This window comes from Rhinatrema bivittatum, unplaced genomic scaffold, assembly GCF_901001135.1.
Source record: "Rhinatrema bivittatum unplaced genomic scaffold, aRhiBiv1.1, whole genome shotgun sequence".
Lineage (NCBI taxonomy): Eukaryota > Metazoa > Chordata > Amphibia > Gymnophiona > Rhinatrematidae > Rhinatrema > Rhinatrema bivittatum.
Window position 1 is genome coordinate 24,063 of NW_021821199.1, and position 12,957 is coordinate 37,019.

General features: G+C 40.7%; 1 protein-coding gene across 6 annotated transcripts in view; it reads right to left on the bottom strand.

The window, feature by feature from the left end:
• LOC115082516 (myocyte-specific enhancer factor 2A-like) overlaps nt 1-12,957 on the bottom strand; it is a 65,057-nt gene that overhangs the window by 13,091 nt on the left and 39,009 nt on the right. For 4 of the 6 annotated variants that reach the window (XM_029586747.1, XM_029586743.1, XM_029586742.1 and 1 more), the window contains 2 exons: nt 8,639-8,823; nt 5,951-5,974 (listed from right to left, as the gene is read on the bottom strand). In XM_029586747.1, coding sequence (XP_029442607.1) covers nt 5,951-5,974; nt 8,639-8,823 — 209 coding nt within the window. The remainder of the gene's footprint in view (nt 1-5,950; nt 5,975-8,638; nt 8,824-12,957) is intronic. The other 2 variants (XM_029586745.1, XM_029586744.1) reach the window with 1 other exon arrangement.

Here is a 12,957-nt window from a genome sequence, read left to right on the forward strand (position 1 = left end):
ACTTGTTTACCCATTCTTGCACATTTTCAGACTCCACAATTATTATTCTTAATTCTTTACCATTTACAGTGGATTTGTGATGGCTAGGGTCAACTTTTTATTTTTATTTATTTGATATCTTGCCTTTTCAAAGCATTGTCAACTGAAACTGTTTGAAATTGTAACACTCCTTAACATGGTCAGTCAAAGCATGCAAGACTCTCCTCTCTACCAGTGGCTCTCATGGAAGAAGGATGCATCCAACAGCAAGATTATCCATGTTTCTCTTTGCCAAAAATAGAGACAAAGCAGGACTATTAACTAGAGACTTCAAAATATAAACTTGCTTGTTTTTTGGCTCTCTTCATCCAGCTACTGGTCTTATTCTTAGAAAGATATTTGCTCTACATTTTACATTAAAAACCCTCACCCATTTTTGTTTTTTTTAAGAAACTGATGCTTAGCTGATGATGCTTTTCTTGCACTGACTTTTGTACTTTCAGAAAAACTAGCATGCTCTTTTTTGGAGCACTGCAATTGATTATTTTTTTCCCCCAAAGTAATATTTTCTAACTATACTTGAGAAAAAAGAACAAGAATTCTTCTTTCATAAAGTGCCTTTTTTAAAATTTCTTTTAAAATGAAACAAAAATGAAGAATCAAAGAGGACCTCAAAAGTTTTGTTTTGCCTAAGCATTGGAGCATTTCTGCACTGCTGTTTTTCAAACCAACCCTTCCCTGCTGGTGCCATCTTCTGTAAAATATAGTAGCGTATCAGTAATTTTAAGTACATTAAGCTCCTATATCAGGTTTTCCCAGTCTGTCCTGGTGACCCCCCAAATCCACAATGAATATGCAGGAGATAGATCCGCATGCATTAGAGACCCAGCATATGCAAATTTATCTCATACATATTCATTGTTTACATCTTAAAAACATGACTGGCTGTTGGGTCACCAGGACAGATTTGGGAAGTCCTGTTCTAGACTTTGTTGGTCTGAAGAACGATTATGAGAAGCTACCACAGAGCATGAAGGACAGGAGTTTGACATTAAAGACTCATCCACTAGAGGGCAGCCTGCTCCTGCATTATTCAGCCACATGCTTGTCAAAATGTGTAAAACTGAACATGACAATAAGTAATATTTCATTTCAACAAGACTGTAATCTAGGAGTTGAATCTTACAGCTATAAGATTGCTTTACACAGTCGTTCAGTTTGCTTTCCATGCTGCAGCTGTACTGAATAATGTCTTTTCTATTCAAGTCACTTAAAGCAGCAACATTAGCAAAAAATATAATTGAGACAATTTAGGGCGCTGAGAAAAGAAAATCATTAAGGAATCTTTTTCCTTCTGATTTCATTCCTAACCTGCTATTCCCCAAGTGGTTTTAAACCACTTTATGGAAATTGAGGCTAGTCCTTTTCTTGATTTGAGCTCTTTCAGGACAGTAATTCAGGCCATGCATCACACGTGGACTACTGCAGTAACCTATGTGTGAGCCTCCCTGAGCAGGTCACACACGCACTACAGCTGATTTCAGCAGGCATCGGAAGGACTTATTTCCTCTACTTTGCTGGCATTACACTGGCCATATTAAGGCACATATGCTAAATTCTTACATTGCTTTTTCAAGCCTTAAGGAGAGGCGGCCCTGGACAAACTGATATGGTATACTCAGACGTCAACTAAGATCTAGCCAAAGTACTCTTATCTGTTCCATTGTTTAAAAATATGAGGAGAGGTCACCTGCAAACCAGGTTACCCCCATGTTTCTGTTAAGGGCAGTAACTGCCGCCCTGTGTGGGTTACCTCCATGTTTCTGTTATCTAATTATAGACAGATATCCAACCTACCAGCCTTATTCCAAGCTTACTGAAAAAATTGTTAACCGACAACTGATGGAACACCTTGACACCCATAGCATTCTATACTCCTTTCTGTTCGGTTTCTGAAAATTCTTCAGCACAGAGACCCTCCTAATATCTCTCGTCCTGAGGGGTTTCGACAACGGTCAATTGTACCTTCTCATAATGCTAGACATCTCGGCCGCCTTTGACACGGTTAACCACAAGATCCTACTTGACAGATTAAAAGAAATTGGCGTAACAGGTACCCCCTTGCATTGGTTTGAGTCATTCCTTAGTAATAGATCTTATAAAGTCCAAGTAAAAACCCACTTCTCAGAATAAGTAAATATCAGTCATGGAGTACCACAGGGATCATCACTATCATCCACACTTTTTAACCTTCACATGCTCCCGCTATGTAAATGTTTAGCAGGTCTTGGAATAACTCACTTCATATACGCCGATGATGTCCAGATTTTAATCCCAAACGACGATTCACTTGAGATTACTTTTAAACTCTGGGAAATATCTCTCTCTGCGATCAAACGACTACTAGCGCAACTTAGCCTATCACTTAATCATGCAAAAACAGAGTTTCTTATACTCCGCCCAAAAATAAATGATCCAATTCCAATTCATATAACAACCATCTCGAATAGTTACACGATTCAGCATGAAATCAGATCTGGGCGTCACTCTAGATAGTGAGCTCAACTGCAAAAAATGGATAAATAATATCAAGGACAGTTATTTTAAACTCCATGTTTTAAAAAAGTTAAAACCATTATTACCTGAACAGGATTTTAGAACAGTTTTACAAGCGCTTTTAATTACAAAAATTGACTATTGTAATGCGCTCCTTCTAGGCCTTTCAGACTCCACCACTATACCCCTCCAACTCCAACAAAATTTGGCCGCAAGAATTTTAATAAATTCTAAACTTTCTGAACATATTACCCCTGTCCTAAAACATTTACACTGGCTCCCAATTACTTACCAGTCTCAATACAAAACCTTATCATTAATTCATAAAACCTTGTATAATGAAAAGATGGAATGGCATACAGCAGCACTTCATTTTCATACACCCCAAAGAACCACAAGATTAGCCAGCAAAGGAACTCTGCCCATCCCATCACCAAAGTCAGAACACCTCAACTCCATTAGACTAAGAGCCCTATCTACTGCAGGTCCTACACTGTGGAACTCACTGCCACAGGAATTCAGATTAGAACCTAACACCAAAATATTCAAAAAGGGCTTCAAAACATGGCTATTCCAACAAGCCTTCACTTAACTATTCTACTTTGTCTGATGTTTTCATAGTAATCTCAATTATACAATTCTGTGAATTTATTGTTTTTTTAAGGAATTTTATGTATTTTATTGTATTTTAACATTTGATCTTATTTTATGGAACGATAATAGGTATAATCGATGTGTCAATTTTTTTTTTTTAAGTTTTTTTATTTATCATTTAATTTATATTTGTTACATTTGTTATCTATATTGATTTTGCTATGTAAATTGATGTGATATATTTTTGAACGTCTGTATATAAAAACAAATAAATAAATAAGAGTAGTAACTTTTGCTTGTGCCAGCTACTTGCAAGTCTTATGTTAAGGAAGGTAATATTTACCATCATAATCAAACAACTGTCAAACCCATAACAAAATTACTGCAAGAAACATTTTTATGGGGTGAGCAGCCTTCTTGATAATTCATACAAAGCTGCTGCTTGAACGTGCTTTGCTTTTGACTTGGCTGTAGAAGCAATCCTGTAGTGCCTCCTGCTTAGCCATGCCAACATTTATGACTATAAGTAAATTGGTGGACTGCTGTGTGGTCAGAACTCCCTGCTCATGGGATATAGCCACAATAAACAGTGCATAATCTTTTATTAGAAAAAGTATAAAAAGGTGTTGTAAAGCATATTAGAGAAAAGATAAACAAGCATTATCTAATAATAGGATGAAAAGAGGAACCGTAGAACCAAGAAACTTATAAACTGATATTTTGAAGAACATGATTAATGCAGCTGCACTTATTAAGCAGAACAGAAAACAGTAAAATTGAAAGAATCAGTTTTTACAATTAATATCCATAGAATAGGGTAAGTTATTTAAAAAAAAAGAACAGTTAAGTTGAAAGTTAAGCCAAATGAACTTCAGCTTTGTCCCATATGTCCCACCAGTTAAACAGCTCTCTCTGACCCAGGTGAACCAGAGTGGAAGATAAAAGCCCAGAAGGAAGCAGCAGTCTCCAGAATAGCACCCCTCCTAGTCTTCCAAGCATGTTTCAGGTTTAGAGAGGAGGGGTGAGAGTGCTCTCTCTATACCTACCCCCACTACTGAAGAGAAGAGAGTCAAACGTGGAGAAGAGAAAACTGGAAAGGCAGTGACATGACAGAGAACAGAGGGGAAGAAGGAAAGGAGAAGGGAAACAGGATGCGCAAATACAATGAAAAGAAAATATATGAACAATTTTTAAATGTAGATACTGAACTGACTTTTTAAATTTTGAAAACTTTACTTTTTAAAATATTTTGTTATATTTTATATACTTTTTCAAACTGTATGCATAAGTAATGATGGGCCCCTAATCTACTCTTATTAGTTCTAGCTCCTGCAATACTTATCAATATTTTTGGGGATGGGGTGGGGGAGGGAAGTGGGAGAAGTGCTGCATGTTGTAACGTTTGCTCTTCGCCACCCCTGCTCGTCTCTGGGCAGTCAGTAGTCCAAAGTTTGGGCTGGCAGGGCTTGGAGCCTATGGATGGCGATGGCAGCAGCAGGCACAGGAAGGATGCTTGGTACCTGGCACTATATTCTCAGCGGGATGAAGGAGCTGTGACATTTTCTACTTTTTAACAAAGGGAGGAGGGTTGTCTGTGTAAGCCCTGATCAAAAATGAAACCATTACATTGGCCCTTTGCCAATAAAAATTGAATACCCCTGCTTTAAGTAGGTTTAAAATATGAGCCAATTTCTGTGTCCTAGAGGAATGTTTCTTAATAAATCAGCACCAGCAATTCCTCAGTTAAGTCCCTACTTCATATACCTCAGTCCTCATTCTTTATCTATGGGAAAAATCCGAGTTCAGATAATTTTTATAGGACAGAAATTGTGAACCCTATTTAATGAACAGGGCGCTTCAGCTTTTCCAGGCCTTATATTTGTTTAGGTACTGAGAATAAAAGCTAGAACCAAAGTGTACTTGAACCATCCAACTGCATGCAACACAACACAGCAGAAAGCACAAAAATGTGGTACACATCTTCTCATGCCTTCATGCAGCTAGAGTCCTAATATCAGCAATAAGTCCATGTTAAGTCAAATCAATGACAAAAAGTAAGTAACTGAAATCCGATACAGCCAGCACATTCCCCTAGCAATATGCTGGCTTTCTGTTCCACACAGACTTACAAAACAGCCTTTGCATTTTAAAATAAACTGCAGATCTCTTATGAAGAATTTACAAGTATTTTTGTAATCTAAAAATACATTTTTCAGACTCCAAGTCAAGGAATACAGAGTAAATATTTTGGAAAATGTAATAGTGTTTATTCTTCCCACTGGAGAAGGGGATGTGGCCGCTCTGTCAGATTTGCATATTTGGAGTGTAAACAGGGAAACCCCTTGAGGATGCAGGATGAAGTCATTCATACTGTAAGAGCAGCACTGTTAAACCAGGGGATGATGTAATCCCTTTGAAAAAGAGGAAACAGCACAGAACTCTCTAGTTACAATTTGGGGAGCTTCAGGAGAGAAATTGCTGGCTAAGTATAGTTTGAAAAACTGAGAGACTGCATAAAGTAATTTTTTGTTTGTGTGATGGCAGAGGAGTTTCATTAGATTTGTAAAGTGTCTTTAAAGCATGGACAATCACTGTATATTAAGGCCCTCTAAGAAAGTGAAAAATAAACAGTGAATTTGTTAAATCATTTTGTCATTCTCTGCACTTGCACTATTTTTTTTAATTGTTGCCCAGACATGCTAATTCAAAGAGATGCATGGGCTATAAAGGGAACATGGTTTCATTAACAAAATAAGTAATAAAACTTGTGCTTTAAGTGTCTTATCCCCCTTCTCTCATCAAGCAGAAAGGGAAAACTCACCATCTCCAATTCATCTTCCTCAGTCTGTACGCAGCAAACAAAATTGGACAGCACAATTACCAAAGGAGAAGCCTTGATCACGGCATTTTCTTAAAACGTACTTTTGTACAGCAACTCAGTTTAACTTGCTGTGAAAAACTTCCCCAAAAAACTGCTTATGATGAAATGTTCCACTCTGAGTGAACAATACCATATAATCCTGCACAGACTTGAGAACTAAAAATAACTTCATGAAATGTTCATTTCCTCCATAATTTTCCTGGATCCCTCATGCCAAGCACTTTCCTTCCCATTTCTGGCAGCTCTCACCTCCATGAGAAGTCCTATTTGAATGCCTGTACTACATCAGCTTATTTTTTTTTTATATCACCCATCAGGATTCAGAAAAATCAAAATCCAATTCAAAAAATGCAATTTTAACTTTTCTTCAAACTGATAACATAGTAACGGCAGAAAAAGACCAAATGGTCTATCCAGTCTACCCAGCAAGTTTCTTATGGTAGCAACTGCCGCTCCGTGCAGGTTACCCCCATGTTTCTGTTAAGGGCAGTAACTGCCGCCCCGTGCAGGTTACCCCCATGTTTCTGTTAAGGGCAGTAACTGCCGCCCCATGCAGTTTACCCCCATGTTTCTGTTAAGGGTAGTAACTGCCGCTCCGTGCAGGTTACCCCCATGTTTCTGTCAAGGGCAGTAACTGCCGCTCCCTGCAGGTTACCCCCATGTTTCTGTTAAGGGCAGTAACTGCCGCCCCATGCAGTTTACCCCCATGTTTCTGTTAAGGGTAGTAACTGCCGCTCCGTGCAGGTTACCCCCATGTTTCTGTCAAGGGCAGTAACTGCCGCTCCCTGCAGGTTACCCCCATGTTTCTGTTAAGGGCAGTAACTGCCGCCCCATGCAGTTTACCCCCATGTTTCTGTTAAGGGTAGTAACTGCTGCTCCGTGCAGGTTACCCCCATGTTTCTGTCAAGGGCAGTACTGATGCTCTGTGCAAGTTACCCCCATGTTTCTGTCAAGGGCAGTAACTGCCGCTCCCTGCAGGTTACCCCCATGTTTCTGTTAAGGGCAGTAACTGCCGCTCCGTGCAGGTTACCCCCATGTTTCTGTCAAGGGCAGTACTGATGCTCTGTGCAAGTTACCCTGATGGATGTGCAGTGCTATTAAATATAATGGCAGTACTCAGATGAGCATTTCAACATGTTTTATTTAATTATTTGATTTATATTCTGCCATTCAGACATTTCAATGTGGCTTACATTTAGTCTGACTTTTTGGCCAGTTTAAGTCAAAAAGCTGCTTCAATGATGTGATTTTACATTAAGCTGGTACTGTATATTTAGCAACTAATTGAATTTAATAAAATAGTGATCTGACGAGACTCAAATTAGTTAAAGCCTGAAGAAAGCAAGTTTGCTTACTACAGACAGTGTATTCCATAGACAGCAGGATGAATTAGCCATGACATCTGCAAAGCTGAGGGGCTCACAAGGCAACTGCGGGACCTCATCCAGCCGCACCAAATAGACCTCTCTCTCAGCTAGTAGGGCTATTGCTCTACTGAGCTTGTGCGGGAATTCCCACATGGGCATTGTCTTGTGACCCCTCTCAGTTGAATTTAGAGCTAATTCTAGCTAGACAGTCAACTCTTCAGGGAGTTACAGGTTGGTATTTAGCATGGCAAATTCATCCTGGCGTCTACAGAGAACACTGTTTATGGCATGCAAATTTGCTTTCTTCTCAACAAGCAGGGATGAACTAGCCATGACACGTGGGGAGGACTACAGCAGAGTGTTTATTAAATAAGAAATCCAGAAACCAACTTGGACAATAGACTATTGGGTGAACAGGTTACACAAAACTATTAGTCCGAATTTACTGTCACTCTTTGAAAGACTGTCCAGACAATAAATGGACCAAATGTGTGCACTGACAGCCATACTGCAGCTTTGCAGTTATCTTCAAGAGGTATGGCTCGTAAATGAGCTACTGATGTGGGCATGGCTTTAATCTGATGAGCCTTAATGGAGTTGGCTAGTCAGTTGGGCAATGTTCGTTTAATCACTGCTATGCCCAGTTTCAGGCCGATACAGTAAAGTTCCCGGGAGTAATCTAAAATATTTAAATTAGGGCTGGTGGTAAAAAGGTGCTAGGGACACTAGTGCGTCCCTAGCGCCTCTTTTTGGACAGGAGCGGCGGCTGTCAGCGGGTTTGACAACTGATGCTCAATTTTGCCGGCATCGGTTCTCGAGCCCGCTGACAACCATGGGTTCGGAAACTGGACGCCGGCAAAATTGAGTGTCCGGTTTTCAACCCGCGAGCCCGTTTTAAATTTTTTTTTTTTTTTTAACTCTTTTTTAACTTTTTGGGACCTCCGACTTAATATTGCCATGATATTAAGTTGAGGACCATTTGGTGTTGCCAGATATCACCCATGTCATGGCTAATTCAGCTCTGCTTGTCAATGGAGAAATAGCACGATCAATGACAATGCAGAGAATTTAAATAAAGTACTAGTAGAAGGTTCCAATTTGCCTACAGAGGACTGGTCACCCATTCTGAACAGATACTTGCACAGAACGTCATATGATAGAGACTAAGTCATGCTATTTTGCAACATTAATGAGAACAGTAAAACAAACTGCACCCCTCTTCGCCCTCCACTCCTCCAGCATTGGACATACTAGGACTCACCAGGGGGGGCATCAGGCCCTTGCTGGAGGGAGGAATTACTACCCTAAGATCTGGTTTGCGACTGTTCATGCCAAGATTCCCTCCGGGTGGAGGTGGAGACTTTGTAGGCATCGCTTTGCCTAGCCCATTTCCACCTGTGGTTCCCAGCAGACCAGGAGAAGCTCGGGAGTTTAGAAATCCATTTCCTAGAGTGAGAAATAACAAACATCATTATACATTTCAAAAAGAAACTGGATACAAGACAGCAACAATGGATGCTCAGAAATAAATATTTAAATTAATTGTACGGCACAAAGATATTTCAATGTAGCCAGTTTTTCCTGACTCCCATCCCAATGTATTCTCGTCTTCATGTCACCATAAGCCTGCAAGCCCATTACTAGTTTTTCTACCTTCCAACCCTATGCCTTCTGCATTTTGTTATGATACTGCAGCAGGATAACCTGGAGTTGTTTAGACCATAATGTAATATTTTAATCAAGGTTTTATTGATTGTTTACAGATCTTTTATGTATATTGTTTTGTTTTGCCTTGGGCAGCCTCTGGAAGGGTGATTAATAAATGTGAACAAATAAATACCGTAGTTCCCTTAAAATACTACGGTTTGGTTTTATAAAGCTATTCTTTCCTCTGCTGATCTTTGCTTCTCTCTTTTCTTGATGTAACATTCTCATATCTTAACAGTTTTATTTTAAAAAGCTGCAACAATTTTAATAGCCTCATTTTAATTACTTTCTTCATGATGTATTCATGCTTTGGGTTCTGCTCCCTCCTACCCTGAGGTCTTTTCCTTGACTGTTCATACTATGGGTGACTCAGGGTCCCCTCTTGTTTCTTGACTGAGGCTGCTCCTCACCTTTTCATTCTTTACGTTTCTCATGGTCCTGCTAGCTCCTCTTTAGCTATTCATGTCATGTCCCTCAAGCTCCTGTTCTCTCTTCCCCTGAAGTCTTTCCTTGACTGTTCATTCTATGGGTGACTCAGGGTCCCTTTCCGTCTCCTCTCCTGAAGCTGCTCCTCACCTTTTCATTCTTTAGGTTTCTCATGGTCCTGCTATCTCCTCTTTAGCTATTCATGTCATGTCCCTCAAGCTCCTGTTCTCTCTTCCCCTGAAGTCTTTCCTTGACTGTTCATACTATGGGTGACTCAGGGTCCCCTCTTGTTTCTTGACTGAGGCTGCTCCTCACCTTTTCATTCTTTAGGTTTCTCATGGTCCTGCTAGCTCCTCTTTAGCTATTCATGCCATGTCTCTCAAGCTCCTGTTCTCTCTTCCCCTGAAGTCTTTTCCTTAACTGTTCATACTATGGGTGACTCAGGGTCCCCTCTTGTTTCTTGACTGAGGCTGCTCCTCACTTTTTCATTCTTTAGGTTTCTCATGGTCCTGCTATCTCCTCTTTAGCTATTCATGTCATGTCTCTCAAGCTCCTGTTCTCTCTTCCCCTGAAGTCTTTCCTTGACTGTTCATACTTTGGGTGACTCAGGGTCCCTTTCCGTCTCCTCTCCTGAAGCTGCTCCTCAGCTTTTCATTCTTTAGGTTTTTCATTGTCCTATCTTCTCTCTTAGGATCTCTCTTCAGTTATTCATGCTGTCTCTCTCCTTCCCTGAGGACTTTCTTTGGCTAGTCATATGTTGGCTGTTTCAAGGTCCTTGTTTCCTCTTCTTAGGCTGAGTGCATCAGTTCAGCCATGCACACAAACCAATGTGCATAATAATGGTAGCAGTGGCTGAGCCAAAAGAATTTCCAAAAACCTCAGACTTCTGTCAACTCAGGAACAAAATATAGAATAGAAAAAAATAGGGATGGCTGGTGGTTCATTTAAATAATAAAAAAAGAAAACCAGCAGTACTGCTGCTTAATGGGAAATGCTTCCAAGAATATTTAAGTATTTACAAAAGGTAAACTTCGATCAGAACAGTGAATTCTATATCCTGGCTTGTATCAATAGTAGAAGAGAGAATGTCATTTTGTAATTAAGTTTGCATGAAAAGCTTAAATGTGAATTACTTCAGGCATTACTGTAACAGCTTAAGCAGTGAAATGCTAAGAGAAATTAGGACGCTAACCAAACGTAGTGCAGTAATAATGGGAGATTTCAATTATCAATATACACTGGTGCAGGGTAAAATGTATCACCACCAAGAGATTCGAAAAGAGATTTTTATTTAATGTTTCAAGTAAAGTGAAACAATGTTGAAACGGCAACTCCACAAGTTACATAGTATATCAATTAAAGCGATCCCCCGACACGGACCGTGTTTCGCTAGGCTGCATCGGGAGGGACCAGCACACACATTTAAATCTAGAATATAAACAAAATGTATAAAATCACTACATGGAGGTGATGAAAAAGGCCAATAAAAATATACAGGTAAGACTACATACCTTCTCATATGTGCAATGGAGCGCAAGCGCCCTCAAAATTGACAACCATTTAAAACAGAGAAAAAGGCGCGAAAGCTGACAGTCTCGCGAGACCTGTCAGGATTGAGAGCTGACAGTCTCGCGAGACCTGTCACCGTGAAATACTGCAACAAAAATCCAAGAATTGTCTGAAATCGCTTTGACGCGTAACTTTTTTCAATATCAAGATCTGTTCTTTGAGCAAATTAGAGGCACGGCTATGGGTGCCACAATGGCCCCTAGCCTCGCGTGCCTGTTTATGGATAAATTTGAAAAAGATTTCATATATACTTCAGAATGGATCGGCTTGATTCATGAATGGCGACGTTATATTGATGATGTGTTCCTTATTTGGAAGGGCACTGACCCCCAATTCTATATGTTTTTGGACTGGCTCAATTCCCGCCATTCTCATATTCAGTTCAATTTCTGTTTACATGGCTCAGAAATTTCTTTTTTGGATGTATTGGTCTCGGTGGAAGGGGGCCGCTTCCAGACTACATTATTCAGAAAAGAGACTGACCGCAATTCCCTCCTCCAATACCAGAGCTGTCATCCCAGGCCGTTGAGGGATAACATTCCCACGGGGCAGTTCTTACGGCTCCGCCGCCTCTGCTCCTCTCGCCTGGAATTTTTGACACAGGCACAAGGCCTGACTACTCGTTTTTTAGAACGGGGTTATCCCCCTCGAGTAGTTAAGAAAGCCTTCAAGAGGGCACTTTACACACACCGGGATTGGTTATTTCTTCCCCCCACAGATTTGGATGAAGAGACAAACAACTGTATTTTGCCATTTTCTATTTTAGGACATACTATTACCACCATGATTCGTCGTCACTGGAGCTCGCTGGCCCTCACAGAGTTATTGAAAAGCCCACTTCGCTTCACTTTTCGGCGGGGCACAAATCTCCGTGACAGATTGGTCCATGCATCCTCATTTCCACATAGTCTGGGGGATCACTCTTTGCAAGAGCATGCTACACATAGACCGTGCGGTCACTGTAGTATGTGTTGTCACACGGAGGTGTCTACTGGGCTAGTCCACCCGCTGACAGGACGGTTGTTTAAGATTCGCGCCACCTCCGATTGTGTTACAAAAGGAGTGGTCTATGTCATTAAATGCCCGTGCCCCCTGCTGTATGTAGGGAAAACTACTCGGATGCTTAAGACCCGCATCATCGAGCACTGCTCGAACATCCGCTTAGGCAGAACAGACGAACCCTTGGTTACACACTGGATGGAACGCGGCCACTCCGTTTCTGATCTTTCCTTCTCGGTCCTCGAGGTGGTACACCGGCCCCCCCGGGGTGGTAACTATCCCGAGGTACTGGGTCGGAGAGAGCAGAAATGGATTTTCACTCTGGACACAGTGTTCCCTAAAGGATTGAACAAGGAGATTGAATGGCACCTCTTTAACTAATCTTGGATTTTTGTTGCAGTATTTCACGGTGACAGGTCTCGCGAGACTGTCAGCTCTCAATCCTGACAGGTCTCGCGAGACTGTCAGCTTTCGCGCCTTTTTCTCTGTTTTAAATGGTTGTCAATTTTGAGGGCGCTTGCGCTCCATTGCACATATGAGAAGGTATGTAGTCTTACCTGTATATTTTTATTGGCCTTTTTCATCACCTCCATGTAGTGATTTTATACATTTTGTTTATATTCTAGATTTAAATGTGTGTGCTGGTCCCTCCCGATGCAGCCTAGCGAAACACGGTCCGTGTCGGGGGATCGCTTTAATTGATATACTATGTAACTTGTGGAGTTGCCGTTTCAACATTGTTTCACTTTACTTGAAACATTAAATAAAAATCTCTTTTCGAATCTCTTGGTGGTGATACATTTTACCCTGCACCAGTGTATATTGATATTTGCGGATGTGCAAGGTGTTTGCTTCTTGACTCTTTTGGTTTCACACCAG